General features: G+C 40.0%; 1 protein-coding gene across 1 annotated transcript; it reads right to left on the minus strand.

The window, feature by feature from the left end:
- Positions 1-2,760: 2,760 nt before the first annotated feature.
- Positions 2,761-4,189, minus strand: hrh2b (histamine receptor H2b; the record flags this gene model as incomplete). The annotated part of the gene is made up of 2 exons (XM_079214076.1): positions 2,761-3,284; positions 3,569-4,189. 2 exons carry the CDS (start codon positions 4,187-4,189, stop codon positions 2,805-2,807), a joined length of 1,101 nt encoding a protein of 366 aa, XP_079070202.1. The 3' UTR covers positions 2,761-2,804.
- Positions 4,190-19,468: the final 15,279 nt, after the last annotated feature.

Below are 19,468 nucleotides of genomic sequence, written 5' to 3' on the forward strand. Positions count from 1 at the left end.
TCCTTTTGTTCTCAATTTTTCTGGGATTCAATCCAGGTTCATTTGCATCCTCTATTTGTCCTCAACCATTTACAGAAGCACAGACACCAGGCTGATAAGGTTTGAGTGTGTAGCATCTATTCATGAATGGAACTTGCCATTAAATGTATTTTAAACAAGAATGAAAAGAAAGACACAGATTAACACATCATGACATCTTGAAAACGCTCACTTATTGTACATACGACAGGTGTTTAAAGCTCCAAAACCTTCTGGATGAATTAAAAAAACGTCTCTTTTTCAATTGATCCATCTCTTGTTTAATAATACAACTAGCATCTTCTATAGTCCAGTGGTCATACATGAATAACTATTCAACCACGTTTGCTCCTATCAGTAACTTTGACATTCACTTGGTCAACATATTTATCCGCGAGACCCTTGTTGACAGTTTATGGGGTGGCTCAGAAGAATGAACAAGTCTGTGGACTAATACGTCTGTGGAAGAATGAACAAGTCTCTGCTGTCCATATATGAGCAGTGTGTTCTCAGGCGAGCACAGAGAGTATAGTCTGATTCATCCCATAGTCTCCATCAAGTACGAGCTCTTGCCCTCTGGTAGGCGGTGTAAAGGTCCTAGATGTAAACTTAGCTGTTTTAAAAACTCATTTGTTATGTGTCATGTTATTATGTGACAATATGTTATGTGTCATTGGGGTGCAGCATTTGAGCCCAATACAAATTTCCCTATGGGGACATCGCAGCTTTCTAAAGTCATCAAGAGGCAGCTCCCTTTATCTTACCAGCTGTTCCGTCACAGACCTAAACAGTTTCCTTTTTTTTGTTGCTTCAATCATTGTTTGACCTGAAAGGGAGGCGTGTTTCATGGTGTGAATACATTCTTAGGTCAACATTTCCCAGGAATCTGTTTAGTGATTGACTGGTTATTCTCTGGCCGCAATTCGCCGCCAGAAATGAAACCATGCCCAACTTTCGGTTAAGCTGCAGTTGGCCACAAAACAAGAGCTTTACATAGAGATCGCATGGCAGCCCACCGCAGGCTCTGGTGTGTTCTGGACAGAATAAACATGTTATATCTTATTTAGTTAGTACATAAACAGAAACATAAAAATAAAAATAAAAAACTGCAACTTGGAATTTTGTGCTGCTCCAGGAAGTCACCTCTAAAACTGAGATGTAATTTCCAATTGAACATTAGTGACTGCTGCATGTAAACAATTCATGTATTTTACCTTGGTTGTCCAAGTCAGACTTAATACATGTAAATAAAGCCATAGAGCCTCTTCGGATGGATTCCAGCTAGTTTTATAGAGGAAACTCTTTCACGCTGCACTTGCAACACTTATCTAAGATACCTTTACTGTGCATGAGATGAACCCACAATGCATGGGAACAATATTACAATTTTATCCTCCTCAGTTCAGAGGACTCAGCTGCATTTAATACCTATAAATGGTCCAGAAATTTCCATTCTCACTTCTTTTTTTTGTCTTCTGCCACTTGACCTGAAAAAGAGTCAATTTTTTGTCATTACTTCCACTCTATATGTCACTCTGCAGCTACTGGCTTGATCGCTTGCAGGTTCAAACCTTACATTGGTGATGTGCGATCTAATGTCTCCTCTTCAGCAGCGTCCCCTCTTCTGCAAGGTTGAGGTCATCAATTCATCCCAATAGAATTTCATTCCCTTTCCCTGCTTCAACCTATCAACCTACTTAAAGTGTCTTCCACAGCAGCAAGGCCCACATTAAATTCTAATTAGAATCGTGCTCAGCTTGCCTTGTCTTTTCACTGACAGTGCTTGAAAACCATTTCCATCTGCACAAATCCATTGAAGATATTCTTAAATCATCACAAGGACCAAATCAAGCTGCCACTACTACATTGTATAATACAGTACAGTTTGTGAAATATATTGGTAGACTAAGTAAAAAGAGTGAAAGTTTATCAATATCAAATTATCTACTGATTAATTATATTTTATTAAATGGGTTTAGAAGGTAATGAATAAAATATATGTAATAATGAAGTTTGTTTAAAACATAAAAATGTAATTTGCTGTTGAAGAAATTATTGAGCTGATTAATTATAAGAATGCAATTAATTAAATGTGTTTTCTTACCAAATTTTATTTTCAAGTATAGACCACATTTACATTCCTCATCTTTTCTCATCCATATCTTATACAAATCCTATACTAAACATGTCATTGGGTTTTAGTGCCAAGATATTTAAACTGTTAATGTCTATGCACGAGTGAGTCAACGTGAGGCAGTGCTTATCTAGTAGTCTTCCAAATAAATCAGACTTTTTAGGAGCAGCTTTACTATGAATCATGTGACTTCATTAATGCAGCTGATCCTCCTCATAAACCGGACTGTGTGTGGCAGTTATGCAGGTACTAAAAATATACTTGACTTGTCCAGTTACATATCAAATCAACATGCTGGTCATTTATTCATTTTCACTGGCAGGGTTGAGGGAGACAAAATATATAATGTGCAAACTTTTAACCAGCTTTGTCTCTATGCAGCTTTCTGAGAAACTTACTGAGTCATCTATTCATTCCGCTCTGCTCTGCTCGGCCTGTGCTTCATATTGAATTACACTGCTGCACGCTATATAAACCTGTCTAATAAGCAGACATATGAGGAGTGTGAATTGCCTTGATTATTATTATTATTAACACATGCACATTGGATTTGCTTCATGCATGTTTGTGTCCGGAACACTTGCAAAAACAGCTTTGTACATTCATCATGTTGTGAATCGTGTTACCTTTGGCACGACACATCCATGGCATTTCACCGTGGCACATCAGGGATACCATTTCTCTCATGTTGAGTGAGGCTCTTCCCCTCAGTATCGTTGTTAACCGTGTCTGTATGGTTCTCAGACCGTTGGGAAACCCGTTGTCCGTTAGAAAGGTTAATTTGTTTATGCACGGACACACGAGTAAGCTGCAGTTTTCTGTTAGACAGTCCTCGGAAGCGAAGCAGCTCTCCATAGGCCCTGCGGAAATCCCTGTTGAAGGCTGGATACAGGATGGGGTTAAGCGCTGAATTAAAGTAGCCCAGCCACAGGACTACAGAGTTAAGTGTGTTAGGGGCGGCCGTCTTTTTCTTTATGGCCATGCAGGTGAAGAGGGTGAAGTAGGGGAACCAGCAGATGACAAAGGCCCCCACCACAGCTGCCAGGCTTATTGTAGCTTTGTGCTCCCGGGCTGTGGCTGCAGTCGTTGCTGAGCGCGCAAATGATGGAGTGGCAGCACGAATACGCCGCACCTTAAAAAGATCAGTTGGAAAAAGGTTAGAGATGGAAAATTAGATAAGCTCACGCGCTGATCTGATGATGAAAGGATTTAATTCAGCAACAAGTGAATATGACTTCGTGAATGCTATTTGAATGTCTTGTTTCCACTAAAATGCAGGTTGCTAATATGAAATCAGATTTAGTCTGCATTTCCAAAGTAGCAGCCCCAGACAGATGCAAAAAGTAGTGCATGCCTTATATTATGAGCTTTTATCTCCCACCTTTGCATGTTCTGCAGAATGAAATAAACACTGACCTGTTCTCGTGCCATTCTGAAAATGCAAAGATACATTCCACACATAAGCAGCAAAGGCAGGTAAAACGAGCCAAAGGCATAAATGAGAACATAGTTGTTATTCCACTCAAACTGGCAGTAGAGTCCCTCCTTGACCTCATCCCCCATACCCCAGTCCAAGTGCTGCACTCTGTAGTCCGCTGTGTTCCAGCCCAGGTGGATGGGCACAAAGGACACAGCTAGTGACAAGGCCCAGATGGCGATCATGGCCAGTGTCACCCTCACAGGGGTAACTCTCCGGGAGTAGCTAAGGGGAGCTGAAATGGCTAGGTATCGGTCCACGCTGATGGCCATCAGGGTCAGGATGGAGGATGCACACAGCATGACATCCAGTGAGATGTAGATGTTACACAGGGCTCCTCCGAGGGGCCAATGTCCGCTGCGCAGCTCCACAGTGGCAGAAAAGGGCATCACCAGCAGGCCGAGCAGGAGATCCGTCACAGCCAGGGACACCACAAAGCAGTTAGCGAGGCGCCACAGTCGACGACTGAGCCCCACAGCCAAACACACCAGCACGTTCCCAACAATGGTCAGAATGATAAAAGACACCAGAACCAGTAAGCGGAGAGCTGTGGAGATCATGGTTCCTCGGGCACTGGGTCACGGACACAGTGCTGCTGTTGTTACCTCAGGAGGAGATGTTCATCCACTGCCAGTTCACTTTTCCATCAGACCATTCTTAGCATGGCTCCTTTGCATAAAGGTGATCTGTTCAGCAGTAGGTGATACACAAAGCACTTCCCCGCCATCTCTTGTTTTATAGTGTCAGTGCTGCAAACACTTCCCTGGGGAAGAAAAAGAACAACGGTTACTTCTTGAAAACTCAGGCCATATAAATAACATTGATGTATTTAGAAGTCGTAAAAGAGAAAATTACAATCTCCGTACTTCATGTTATCTAATATAGCAAAACATGCGTAGGAAAAATGAATCAGTAAATAGTAAACAGACAATAGGCTACTACTCCTTGAGTGACAAGGCTTCAGTGATAACTTTAGAATGAGTTCCTCGCTCTTAATAAATGTACTTACAGATTTACTTTTTAATGCAAAATGCATGCTAACAAATGTAACAAAACCCACACAGGTGAAATACAAACTGTACACACAGCTACCTCCATCCCATTCATAAAGGAACTATGACAACGCGATTAAACTTGCAGAGGTAAGCTGAGAAATGCAATGCCAGAGTGCAACGCTAAATATAATACATCACCATTTATACTCATGTCAGCTTTCACAAACTACGCGCCACATTCGACTCTCTTATGTACACACTATCCTCTTGGTCTAAACTCCAAAACATTGCTAAACACCCACAAGTTGATTATCTCAACATATTCAATGCAGCAGTGATGTGCTGTGGTTTTGATTCTGTTTAACTCAACAGATGTTTATCATTTCCATATATTAAAGAAAGTAAAATCAGTACACATGGACATAGTAATGGACCTGGATGATCAGCAGCACAGAGACCGAGAGGAAGGGAATGTGCTTTTGACTGGACATATGTGGAGATCAGGGAGCTGTCCCTCGAGAGACGGGGACATTTACTAAAGGGAGAGAGCATTTGCTAAAGAGTGGGCTGCTCTATATAGCACATCACTGACAAACTAATAAAAGACAAGATCTTAAAAACAATCATAAAACATCGTGCCACAGTCTAAGGAGTAAAGTAAACACACCCAAGCCCGGTCAGTCTAAAAACGAGAGGTTTCTACAGTAAGCGTCCAACCCCATATGTACTTTTAGAAGGTTAAAGACACAAATGGTTCTTCACTGATGAGTTTGCATCCATCAATACAAATATTTTCTCTTTTCAAAAGGATAGACTGCTGCATATTAAACTCAATGTACTGCATATGAATGTATATGGATCACAAGACAGCTTGGCTATTTTCTATCTTTCTTTCAGCAGACCGAAATTCGCTTGTCCTCAAACAACAGCTAATACAATTTACTGAAATCAATCCTGTATGTGTGTTTGTTTCATGTTTCATATTTCACAAGTTGCTCTTTACATGGCATCGCTTGGGATTTAGAATGAATAAATAAGCAAAAATATGTGCAGCAATGCCGTGTTTCTAATGTTTTGCTGTGTTTTACAATCAACAATAAACCAATGCCGATACCATTGGCTAGGAAAGTAGTCCAGCCCTAACTGTATGAGATGGTCATCTATTGTTATCATACTATTTTTTATCTTTGTAAATATCTCATCACACTCAGTCCATATACATGCAGCTATGTGTTTATTTTATTCTATTCAGTGTATGTTAGCATCTTCAAACTTTAAAAGACATTAGCGTGTACAGCCGTTGGGGAACAACAGTTACTGAGCAACACATGAATGCAATATATTTTTGATTCTTTTAGCTCTGATGCAGATACCATATGGCCATGTGGACTGAACCACACCTCAACTAACATCTCTATCTTAAATAGGATTCTAAAAACGCAATGACACACAACTTATACATAGGTATACAGAGATAATAGTAGTACCTCCAACTTAATGACACCTGTTAAACAGATATAACAAATAAACTCCTTGCTCATTCATGTTTAGTTCAAGGAAGAATATGTCAAATTTGTCTACAAACTACAAACATAAGAAAGTACGGATTAACAGGGTATTTCGACTGCTCTTTGATTTATGACTACGACCTTATTCAGGCTTTTCCAAACACAACATCTTCTATGCTGTGACGACAGATAAGATAACCTGAAGTGTTTACAGTGACAATGATAAGAACAGCGGGTATAAAGTTATAATGTTGAAGTTAGGGTGGAGGAAATTGTGCGGGTGGTCAAATAGTGATTTGTATTTGATGAAGTATAATTACTGGCGACTTGTCCAGGGTGTTCCCTGCCATCGCCCATTGACAGTAGGGATCCGCTCCAGCACCCCCGTGATAAGCGGTTTGGATAATGGATGGGTGGATAATTAAAACAGAACCACAACTTTATAATAATAACAATAATAACAATAATAATAATAATAAGTATTATTATTATTATCACAACCACTGCAAGCATACTCCACAGATAATTTCCTAGCCTAGCTGACTACTCGTAGTGAATGTATCCATAAAAATAAACTCATAATGGAATATTTTAAAGGAACAGTGTTTTATGTCTAATACGGCAGAAATTGAACATAATATTAATAAGTATGTATTGTACTGGGACAACGAAATGCAGTTCATCTGACCAGAGTGCAAAAGAGAAGCAAGACAGATAACTACTATTTTGCAAAGTCTGGAGAGACGCAGAGCCTCGCGTTGTGAACGCACCGCCATCAATAGTGACTCTAGATCGGAACATTTGCATTTACATTTTTGTGTCAGCCACTGTAGTTCATCTACACGCTTAGCACATGCTTCCCAGTGCACCTTTAAGATGTCAAAAACTCAAAGAAAAAGTACACCAAAAATAATTGGTGCATGTCATGTGAGTGTATGTGTCCTTGCCACAAAGGTTAAGACCAAGGGCGTCTGAGGGTGTAGTTTCCACTGGGGATGGAAGGAGGCTTCTTTTGCTCAGATATTTGCCTTTCAGGTGACAGACACGCTGCCCCACCTTATTGGTAAAGCTTGTTGCAGAAACTACTCAGGACTGTATGAAGTATGGTTCTGCTTAATGGTGATTAACTATGTTTTATGGTTAATTTTGAATTTTCTCTAGAAAAAAATTCATCATTGAATTTTAGTAACAGACTGGAGAGCACAGAGCTTAGTAAAGATACAAATAAAACATTTTATAATAGGATATCTATAGAGGAAATTAAAAAAATATTTAGATACAGCGGGTAGCATTTTTTGTTACACTATCATTATTATGAAAAGTCCAATAACCAATTATATGTACATTAGGACTTTTTGAGACACTACCACGACCAATTGCAAACATTCCTGTGAATTTTAATTGACAGTGACGTTCCCAGCTATGTTGCTACACATGAGATATGGTTGCAATGCAAAAGTAATTCATTTAAATAAAAGGCTATTATATTTGATAATAATTTAGAGTGTATACTTTGCACAACATAGCTCATCTCAAGGTTCCCTTGTTTCCTCACGCTATGAGGGAAGTGTTTCAAAGCAGATATCGTTTCGCTGTCGCTGGCCATTCAGAGAATCCAAGTTCTTAATGTTTTCAGTATTGCCAATCGATTCCCTCCGGGATAAATACTTGTTGTTTCCATGGGGACATTGTTTGTTCAGCACTGGCAGAGTTTAGATCGAGCTGTGTCAGCCTGCTGCGATCATTCGGTGCAACATGGGCTTCACTGGCCATAAAGAGTCCGACAGGATTTGACACTACACTCAAATAAAAGCCATATTTGACTTTTCTTTCATTGTGCCTCATCGCTGATGTTTCACAAGACGAAGGTAACAGGAGAATAACAACACCATAGTACCATGATGAGAGCCTGAGATCATTTTACAGTTCATTGCATAATTCATCTGTCTCATCCCCAGGCAGTCAAAGAGAAGTGGCAAAACAATAGAGCTCTACTTTTTGTTTCAGGTGAGAGCAATGTACATCATATCCCAATGCTTAATCTGGTGCTTGTCTCATCAGTATGACGTAATGTCTCAGTTTGGGAGCTGTGGATTTAATATAACTCAATGTGAGCTCACAAAGGTCAGAGAACCTAAAATTCCCTCTTAGGTCAGGGAATATACAAAAACCCTGCATCATGGAACATATTAAGTCCAGCCCATGAGGGAGATGAGTCAACACTGTGAGATAACAATGTGGCAAAACATCCGGCCTAGAACGACACAAGGTGGGCCGACCATATAGATCAACGATCTAACAACATGTGAAAAGTGAAACCGCTTCAAGCTCTGTGCTACCTTTCATTTTTGGCGGTTTGCCAAAGTCATGCCCAATGAGAAGTTATATGATTTGCGTACAGTGCATTCGTATTGTTGCATTGCCCTCGTGTACTGAGTTTATTGCATTTTTTTTTCTTGCCACTTATAGAGCATAGATAAACAGTATAAATACTGTTTATACTGTTTAAATACTGTATAAATACATACATAAAACTGCATCCATACTTAATCACTCTCTGAGTAATGAATCTTAGACATATTGAAAGGTTACATGCGGCTCAATACAAGATCATACTGGTTTAAACGGAGTGACAAACTGACTACCTTCCTTGTGCAACATTAAATCCTCCGTCTAATGCAGAGTGAGACTAATATGGAGAACAATTAAATTGAAACCACAAGCTAACCCACATGTGCAATAATGTTCAAAAAACACTTCCAAATGATTGAGGAATATGTACATTGTCTGAAGACTTGTGTGGAATAGTGTTCTGCTTGAACAAGACTAATCCTCCACCTACATTCCCTCCATTGTCATCTAAATAACGTTATTCAAACTATGCCGACTCACCTCACATGGTTTGTCTTAAATATCCGTCTGATCCAAACCTTCTTCCCAGATCATGAGCGCTCTCCTCTGCTTCCTTGATCCTGCTTGAGTGTAAACTTCTCTCTCTCTCCCGCTCCCTGTCTCTCTCACAGACATGTGCCAACAGACACATGTAGCCCATATATGCACTTTAACTCCCTCTAGTGCATCCATTCATGTTTTAGCTTTAAAATGTATTTCCTCTTACAACAAGATTATTTTCCGATTTTAAGGGGCTCGAAAGTATCTCAACAGATGAGGATTGCATTTGAGAAATATACATTTTTTATATTTACATAGTAATTATATATATATATATATATATATATATATATATATATATATATATATATATATATATATATATATACAAAGAGCCATTATGTCTTTATTGCGTGTTTTGTGGATATTTTGCTGAGGAAGAACATGGTTAAGGTTTCGGTGAGTGGGTCAAGGTGAGCCACACTTTACTCACTTAAGACACATTTAAATAAAGTATGTATGTATTCATATTTCAATTGAATTGTCTAGTTTTGAAATTATGATTTGCTTGCAAAGTTGCTATCTCTGTACAGATTTCCCCATACAGGTTCAGCATGCGGAGAGGATACATTTTTAAACTTTTGAAAGTAAACTTTGGAAGTAAACACAGATGGAATACACGCAATAAACAGTAATCAAAAGATAAACACCGATACCTTAATTAAAAAAAAACTAAGCGTCTACATGCAAGTGGGTCTGTGAGGCCGTAGTTATATGAGCAGTGGTGCTTTGAGCGAAATGCTAACATTTACATGGTGAGGGAAAATCCCTCTCACTCGTCTGCTGATGTTAGTCCAAACTAGTCACCCTAGCTCGTGATATGCTCGTTAGTTGACTATGTTGTTGACTCTTCCACAATAATAAAAAACATCTTGTTGACTGCATTAAAAGACGTGATTTTTATGAGTTTATGAGTATTTCTATGTCATTCAAGTTGACTGGTTTGTCCTCAGATTAGCTGGTCTGCTTGTGGCTCTCCATTAGGTTGCACTGTCCTCCAAATTTTCCCCTCCAGGCAGTCCAATTGTAAATATCTAGCACTGAAACCACAAGCATAGAAGCCACACACTTTTAGATGTGCACACACACACACACACACACACACACACACACACACACACACACACACACACACACACACACACACACACACACTCACTCACACACACACACACACACACACACACCACACACACACTCACACACACACACACACACACACACACACACACACACACACACACACACACACACACACACACACACACACACACACACATTAATATCAAGCTATATCCATATGTACCATATGAAACAGCATTTTACTGTTGAGTAAGTCCATTATTAAATCAAGCTTAAGAGAGGAAGAATAGCGTGGATGAAGTTGATGTGGAATGTTAATATCCTCAATCCAAGTGGGAGTCATAAAATAACATATCTAGGGAGAGGGAGGCATCCTGAGAACCACAGAGGCTGGCCAGACTATTTGTTCAACTAGAAATAGCAGGGCGCCACGCTTGAGAAAACTGATCAGGTCAATGGAGGTAAGCAACAAATTCAAGGGAAGAGCAAATTAAGCATTAAGAATGTTAAGTAATAAGTGAACTCATTTGGATGCACTGGTCCAGAAACGAACGCTCAATAAGTAAAGCAAGAGCAGGGAGGACATCTTGTTATTTTAATCATTAGAAGAACGGAACGGAAGAACGGATGGACCACAAATTGTACTGTCATGAGTACGTCACAGCTTGAATTACTTCATTTTATTTCAGGTGTGTTACCTGCAGCACAACCCACCTCACAACCAAAATAAGCAGCAGCACAGCCAGATTTAAGCAATAAAAAGATGATAAACAACTCAGACTCTCAGAAATAGATAATTCTAAATGCAAATGTTATCACAATTTGGCTGTTGATTGTTAAAACAAATTAAGAGCTCTCCTTAAAAATATTTGAAGAAGTTAGCAGTTAGCAGGCAGCGTAGTGGCTTAAGTATCGAGGTCCGCGTTTCTATTCAGTTTTAACATACATCATAATGACCTTCGAGGCTCTGCAATTAAACCATGCACTTGAAAAGTAACAAACAACCAGCATTTCCTTCTTCATTTGTTTTTGGTACTTTGATGGCTGTATGAAGAAAAGTAATTCTGACTCTTTCTTCCCACCTGCTGGACAAAATAAGGTAGTGAACTGTCAATCTCTAGTAGAGTTATGAGTGATGGAGTCAGCATCAACAATGTAATTGTATGATATATAGAACTATGACATGGGCCATTCTGCATGTTTACATAAAGGATCTGAGTACTTCCACCACTCCACCACTAGAGTTGGGAAAGGGTGTTCACATGTTATGTAAGTGTGCTGCAAAATAAACTCACCTTAGACTCCAGGCTTTATTTGACAGGCAACCAAATGACCAGGGTATTATAAAGATACTGCTGTGAACTTGTATGCTCGTGTGTGAGTGTTGTTTTTATGCGGTGTTCTTTATATGCCAGGGATGACTGCACGTGTGTACTTCAGGCGAACAGGATGTGTTAGATTTATCCGGCCAGCAAATACGATTCTTCTGGACCAATAACGGTAATTAAAAAAGCCTTCTAGCTGTGTTGTCTGTCAATCATCCTCATTCACTCTGGTGCCCTAACAAGACGTGAGTGAGCCTGAAGTGATGTTTCTGACTAACAAGCTTATTCTCACTGTTTCAAGGCCGATGGTCTGACCTGCTTCGTGTTGCTGCATTGCCAAATACGAGCTTTCTTCTGCCATCAAAGTCATCTTATAAATCAAATCAAAAACACAGGACCCGGCTGAAATACCTTAAAGGATACCTTATGGATTGCCATAATATTTCCCATTGATTTTCAGGGTCTCCGAAGGATAAACTTGAATGAGTTTGGTGATAGTCTGACAATACAGAAAGAACCTGAAATGAGTGCGAGTGTCTACAACTTTCTCTCAAATGCCCAATGCCCTGTGTTTACATTGAGACTGTGCATTGTGTCTTTAATGACTGAGGAAATAGCTTTGGGTGTGGGGCATTTGATGTAGTGGGACTGGGAGCACATAGTAGATGCAATCCAAAAGTCAACAGTCTGGCCTCAACAAACAAGCAACGCAAAATAAATGGTAAAAACTGCCTCACTGCAGCTTTCCTTTACATGTTTTACATTATTTATTCATCAGAACTTTTTTTTTTAGGAGTTGTTGATGCATAACTCATTTGCTTGCATTTTCTGTGTTTGCATGTGTGTGGTGGTATCATTGTGGGACGTGATCCCTACCAGCGAAAGGAATGGCCTCCTTGGGGCAAAATAAGGAAAGTCATTATGAAGTCATTTTTGGGGCTTTTTTGGTTTCCAAACAGTGTTCAACACGATGGAAGCCAGGATACAGAGTATACGGACAAGAACATTTTTTTTTTATTTGTGCTATGCAGGATTATTAAACTAAATTATATCACGTCCAAGGCCATATAAAAGCCTCAGGCAGTTGCTTGCTCCGTTGTTAAGAAATTCAGCCAGTGCTCTCTCCCTCCTCTCCCATTGTGCTCTGTCATATTACATTTCCATCCCAGGGGAAGACAATCTCTGACATCTCAGTGGATTACTGCTCTCTCTGGAGGACACTCGGCCCTGGGAGGAGGAGTGCTAGTAAACCCCAATCTGCCCTTCTCTGCCCTCTTCTGCCCCTCTTTGTCCCCAAGAAAGACTGCCACAGCGTCTCCCCGTCAAAATGACTCATTCGGTCTGTCTGTGAATCAAACTGGCAGCAATGCTTCCATATGGAGCAGCAGGGAAGGGTCTGTAGTGTTTATATTTGGTGGACAAATTAGCAGAAAAGAGGTTGCATATTAATAAATCAAAAACACAAATAGGCAGACAAACAAATTCTGACATGGGAACTGAAATGTTCTGCGTAGTTTTACAACTGAAACTTTGCACAGCTTCGGATTTTTTTTTTTTGTCACAGGGCTGCAACTCACTAATTTGATACTGGTTAGATCAATAGCTGACATATAGTTTCAAGATGACATTTTGATGCCATTGTCAAGTTATGAAATTAAGTTAAACCTAATACTGGATTTTTGCCACACTATATCTAGGTCTAAATAAAATATTGCAATCTATTAACTTAATAAGTGTTGCCTCTATAATAATGTGTCAATATGGCACCATACAATCTAACTATAAAACAAGGAATCTCTGTCGTCCTATGGGTATATGTGATTCTGATATCTTGAGAGCCATTCATCGATCTACTTCACACTTGGCAGGTGCATTGCTTTGGACCCGAAGAAGTGCTTTGTCGAATATATTGCAATTTGGACGTTCAACACATTCAATATTAATACACTTTTACTTTAATAAGTAAGAGGACTGCGCTCTGCAGCAGTCAGATGGTCGCAATGGACTACTAACGTCACATGGATGGTGGCAATACTAACGCCTTCATTTCCCTGGGGCCAACAACTGATGGTCAGCTGGAAGCAGAATCTATAGAGTGTATTTCACCGGTGTGCCGGTGAGTACAAAGTGACTGTTAGAAATTACGTCCGCTATTTAAATCGGTGCTCTACCTCAGGTCCGCAGTGGTGACTCTAAACAAGAGACTTTAAGGCGTCGTTTTGGAGATTACTTCTGCTCAGTGTATTGATGTTTCTGACCGCAAGGAATATTTTAGGTTTTGAGATTGAGGTGTGTTTCACAGAGGTAGATTTACGGCTTTCTAAGAGTATTTCTCACTAATTTTGTAATTGGGAATGTTGGTATTGGCAGTGATAGAAGAAGTAGGCCGACTCCAAACTTTTTTCTTTTACTATTAACTACTATTACTGCACCGTGGAGCTTTCAGTTCGAATATGATGCTGGATAGTTAAATTAATAATCATGCATCATATTTAGCTTATTGTATCGTTTGAGTCAAATAACATTTCTCTTTCAATTAAACATAGTACGAAAATGTTTTCCTCTGAAGTATAAATACATAGTTAGTAGTGCAGTGGAGTTGGTACAAACATGGTACATTGAGTAAGAACAGTAACTTCATTCAATATTATTCATATCGAAACATCATAATAAATCTGTGCTTGTTTGGGCCCCAGAGGGTACCTACCTTGACTAACAGTAAAGTCTGGTTTTTCCAGGGTGTATTGCGCGAGTAGCCGCGACTTGGGTGTGTATGTCATGACATATGCATTGCTCAGGACCCCACAAAGGGCAGTGTTGAATGTGATGCCAAACATGCCCGTTCTGAACAGGCATGTTTTGAACAGGCACTGCACTAGTCACATGTAAAATGAATCTTTAGATTCTCAGTTAAAATACCCAACATGCATAGGGCTGGGTTCCCTTTCAGGGTCTGGGACACATTTAACAACTGGTTTACCAAATCACAGTCATATGACAAGTGTAAAAACAAATATAATTCAAAAATACTAATCATAGTATATGCACATGCATGTACTGTTGCTATATTTAAATCAGGGAATACAAGCAGAACATTGTTAATGGGTTTGAACATCTTCTCTAGAACACAGACACATTTCTTACAGCAGGAAATACTAGAACTTCGCTAGAATTGTACACAACCTGAAAGTCATATGCAAAAAAAAATATACTACAGTTGAAGTCTTCCGAGAGAGACACACACGGTCTCGACTAATTAGAACTAATGCAGAGGATATACGGACAAAGTTGTCAAACTGCCAAGGCTGTTACTTTGTTTTAGATCAAGGATGTGATCATATTCGGCTTGCAAAAATCCCACTCTCTACCCCACCGGTGGTAATCTCACCAAGTGTGGGATGAGGACAACTACTTACATGTCATATAATACTTAATGAGAGCTTTCTGCCCCTGTGTTGTTGAAATCCATGAGCGTTCATTCCTCCATAGGGAGAAGCAGGATTTACCAATTAGCACTTTGGGTGTCACAGTAAGGTGAGGAGTTGATAGTGCATTTCAGAGTGTAAAGCATCATTATGATGACACTGTCAGAGTTAATTTACGGATGAAAAGCTGACACGTATTCTCACTCTAATTGTTAACAGATATTTAAACAGATTAGAAACCAGAGCAAAATGTTAAAGTTCACGACAGCACCATATATTTGAGTCGGTTCAGTTTGCCGTACAATCACGTTATTAGTGTAAGATTTGTAAGAAAAAAAGAAAATAGAAATGAACTCATTAGCATCGTGTAGATGTAGCTGTTCACACTTCACTGGAATGAAGAGTAACAGGGCAATTTGCACAGAACTTCAGTCTAAAAAATGTGTTTCGGTGCAAAGCAGGCTTGCCCTGGGAGAAAAGCACTGCAGTGGAATTGAGATTGTCTCACATGGGATGGACACGACATAAAACATGTCGCTTAAAACATAATAAAACTTGCAATAATTATTACTTTTAACTCAGTTGTTTCTTCCTGGCAAAAACAAGCTTTCTTGTAAAACAGCCTCGCTCTTTACCTTGCTTTATGTAACATTTGATGCTTTAATGTGTTGTCAAATGATTAGCATATGTTTTCCTGGATTAAAAGCATGCATGAATCATTGGTGCCAGAGCTTACTGTGGAGCAGAAATGCAAAAAAAATGCAAATCAACACCAGTGGCCTATACAGGATAGTGTGTGTCGCTCAGTTTGCACTGAGTAATGTAATGTAGCTCTTGGGTTGGAAACGTGTCTGTCTATCGGTTTGTCCACAACTTTGGTCCAGACTGAAATATCTCAACAATACAGATTGTAGCCACTGTGTCTAAATGCTACACCTTATTAAAGCTCTTCTCTAACCGTGTGCTCCAGATCCCATCTTCCTCTCCAGGTCCTGCCTCAGTTCTCCTGTGTGGCGTGGGACTAATTTGAGCTTCACATTGTCTCCCGGTCCTCCCTGATCATCCCCTGACTTTTCCACCATTATGAGATTGACATTTCTGGTTTTGATTGAAAAGTCTCAACTGTCACTGAATATATTTCCATTCAATGTTGGTGTACACATTCATGTTCACCTCGTGTTCAACCTTTCAAAGCTGTTTGCTTTGGTTCAGAATAAAAGCAAACAGCACTACTTATTGACTTAAACACGTCTTTGAACGTATCATATCTGCCTATACCACAGGGATGTAATTACTTCACTTATAGCACCCAAATGACCACATAGAGTAACTTATAATCACATTATAATGCATTTTAACAGTGACAATAATGATTCCGCTCTGTGCCAGTTTTCTATGCACAGGTAGTGTACAGCTTCTTTGAGCTGGTGAGCTGGCAGCTGCCCATGGCTTTTTACGCAGGGGCTGGGGAGAGCCGTTGGACCTCAACCAGACGGACCAGTGAACCAAAATAATGAGCTGAAAGTGGCTGAGGGCTGCATACGTATAACGCTGCAGACTGGGGTGTTACTTTTCAGGGGTGTTTCAGTGCAACTTATCATTTCACCTTACAGGGAGTCATTTGATTCAAAGTTAATATCACCAACGTCACTTAATGGGGATTGAAGTTTTTCAGCTGGAAGGTTTTATGTGCAAAGTCATAAAACAGTCGCAAAGGGCCCACCACCTTGAGTAATGACTGTGCAGCAAATTAAAATATTGTTTTACAAGAATAAATTATATGCATGGACTTTTTTATGCAGCTGCATGTTCCATACTCGTTATATTACAGTAATGTGACATATTAATTTAACTACCGACATGCTACTTTTGTAATTTATTATATAACTGCCCTCCTTACAATTTACACATGCTAGGAAAAGGCCACTTTTTACACATGGTAAGAATATGGAAGTACAGATAAGGAAAATTGCTTCCACACAATGTGACGTATAGTATATACAGTATACTGTCCCTAGATGCCCTAATGGGCCACATGTTTATTTAGAGGCTACGCTGCAGACTTTGTGAGACAATAAATGCAGACAAATGCAGGTTGAAATTTATGAAATATGTGGGAACAGAGAAACAGACAAACACGGTCGAAAAAACGCTACTTTACAAACAACTCTAGGCGTTTCTTTGTGCAGTTCATTAGAGAATTGTGCACATCATAAGTGCACCAGCACAGCCGTTTCATGCCTGACTGGGGCTGAATCATCTCCTGAGGCATAACAGACGTGTTCATATTGATTAGGTTATTTCCACCAATAGGTGCCCCTAGCTCGACCCAGCCACCACTCTTCAAAAGAAGCAATACAATCATATTGTTGCTGTGATTACATAACTGAGACACAGTAAATTGTTCTTCTCTGCCACCATGTGAATTACACTGATACTTCTATGGCTGTGGGGAGGGTTTGAACTGACGTTATATAGAACTACTTGTCAAGCCATTTTGAAATTGAACTCTTTAATGTTCACAGAGATGACAAGTAGTTTCAGTCACTGTGAAAGATATTTTCTGATATGGACAAGTGCAATATGTGGTCTGACCCGTTTATGTTTTGTTTTATAGACCCATTTGTATTTGGCTCGAGGACCCAGTGCAGTGCTGTTGCTGCAATATTGTTTAGCAGTACCACTTTTCAAAATTGGCAAGTCCATTGGCAGAGAACTGCAGATTCTCAGCAGAGCTCTTAAGTCAAAAATTCAGAACTCTCTTCCTGAGCAAACACAGAAGCTTGTTCATCCCATTTCGTGAGTTTCTATGTTGTCTTCTCTGTCTTTCATCTTCTTTCTGCCTAGGACGTTTCATGATAATGTCTCTTTGAAACTAATATTATAAGATAGGATCTGTATAAAGTAAGTGCATTTTCATCTCATGCCGACAACATTAACCAGATTTATGATGCACATTAACACAGTACAGCTGACTTTGGGATGATTTTTGATAAACAATTGAGTTCTAACGCCTTATAAAAGGACCTTCAGAACAACTGCAATGGCACTTACAACACAAATCCTCCCCTTATGCTCGAAGACTACTCCACCGTTTTAGCAATGCACCACTATAACACTGTCTGGGGTGAATTCACAAAAGGATTGGGAAGACTTTTGCGCTCGCTAAACCTGCAAAAACAAGACAAAAAGAAACCCTTTCACCCTTTGCACTCACCAAGGGTATCTGTGCTGCCAAAAAAATAGTGTCTTTGTGCGCCTGCTATCTTTGCACATATTTAAATGAGGTAATATGCATACTTTCGGGGCAAAATTGTCCCCTTTCTATGCAAATGAGCATCATTGCAAAAACGGTTCCATTCACAAAGATCCGCAGTTATGGCAACACGCAGTTACAGTGAAAGTATTTGCGTCTTCAGAGAGATGGTGGTAACTGAAGCGCATTGTGTCGCGCCCAATATTGCCAGTGATCATGGCAATGTAGCCAGGCGAAGGCCCAAACTCATATATCTTGGGAGGCAGTGACAGGACGCAATGAAAGTTGAGCTATGAAAAATGAATGAATAAAGCTCCCCTATGTCAAATAAACAAATATTTGTTCCCTCCTACTCTGCAAAGAAAGTGCAAATTGCACTCAGCTGCAAAACTCTATGGGCGTGTTTATTTTGCAATATCATTAGCGCAATAACTTTTGTAAATTGGACCTTGAGACGGATCAGTTAGTGGTTGCAAATTATGCACAATTCATGGTGCTATCAGCGGCCGCAATCCATTCCATACTGTAGTACTCTCCAAGACCTTTAAGAGACTTTGATGCGTAAAAGTCAGAGCTCCTCTTTAAGTTACATACCAAATATGCACAGGAGGATGACTGATATGTTCTCTGATGTGTTCCCTAGTGTGTTCCCTGTTGTGTTCCGTGCTGTGTTCCCTAGTGTGTTCCGAGCTGGTCCCTAGTGTGATCCCTGCTATGTTCCGTGCTGTGTTCCCTGCTGTGTTCCGTGCTGTGTTCCCTATTGTGTTCCCTATTGTGTTCCCTGCTGTGTTCCACACTGTATTCCACACTGTGTTTCCTTCTGTGTAATGTGTTCCCTGATAAGTTCTCTGCTGTGTTCTCTGCTTTGTTCCATGCTGAGTTCTCTGCTGTGTTCTCTGCTGTGTTCCCTTCTGTGTTCTTTGCGGTGTTCCCTTATGTGTTCTATGTTCCCTTATGTGTTCCCTGCTGTGTTCCGTGCTGTGTTCCCTATTGTGTTCCCTATTGTGTTCCCTGCTGTGTTCCACACTGTATTCCACACTGTGTTTCCTTCTGTGTAATGTGTTCCCTGATAAGTTCTCTGCTGTGTTCTCTGCTTTGTTCCATGCTGTGTTCTCTGCTGTGTTCCCTGCTGAGTTCTCTGCTGTGTTCTCTGCTGTGTTCCCTTCTGTGTTCTTTGCGGTGTTCCCTTATGTGTTCTATGTTCCCTTATGTGTTCCATGCTGTGTTATGTGTTCCCTACTGTGTTCTGTGTTCCCTGCTGTGTTCCCTGATGTGTTCTCTGCTGTGTTCCTGTG

This window comes from Taurulus bubalis (assembly GCF_910589615.1).
Source record: "Taurulus bubalis genome assembly, chromosome: 2".
Taxonomy (NCBI): Eukaryota; Metazoa; Chordata; class Actinopteri; order Perciformes; family Cottidae; genus Taurulus; species Taurulus bubalis.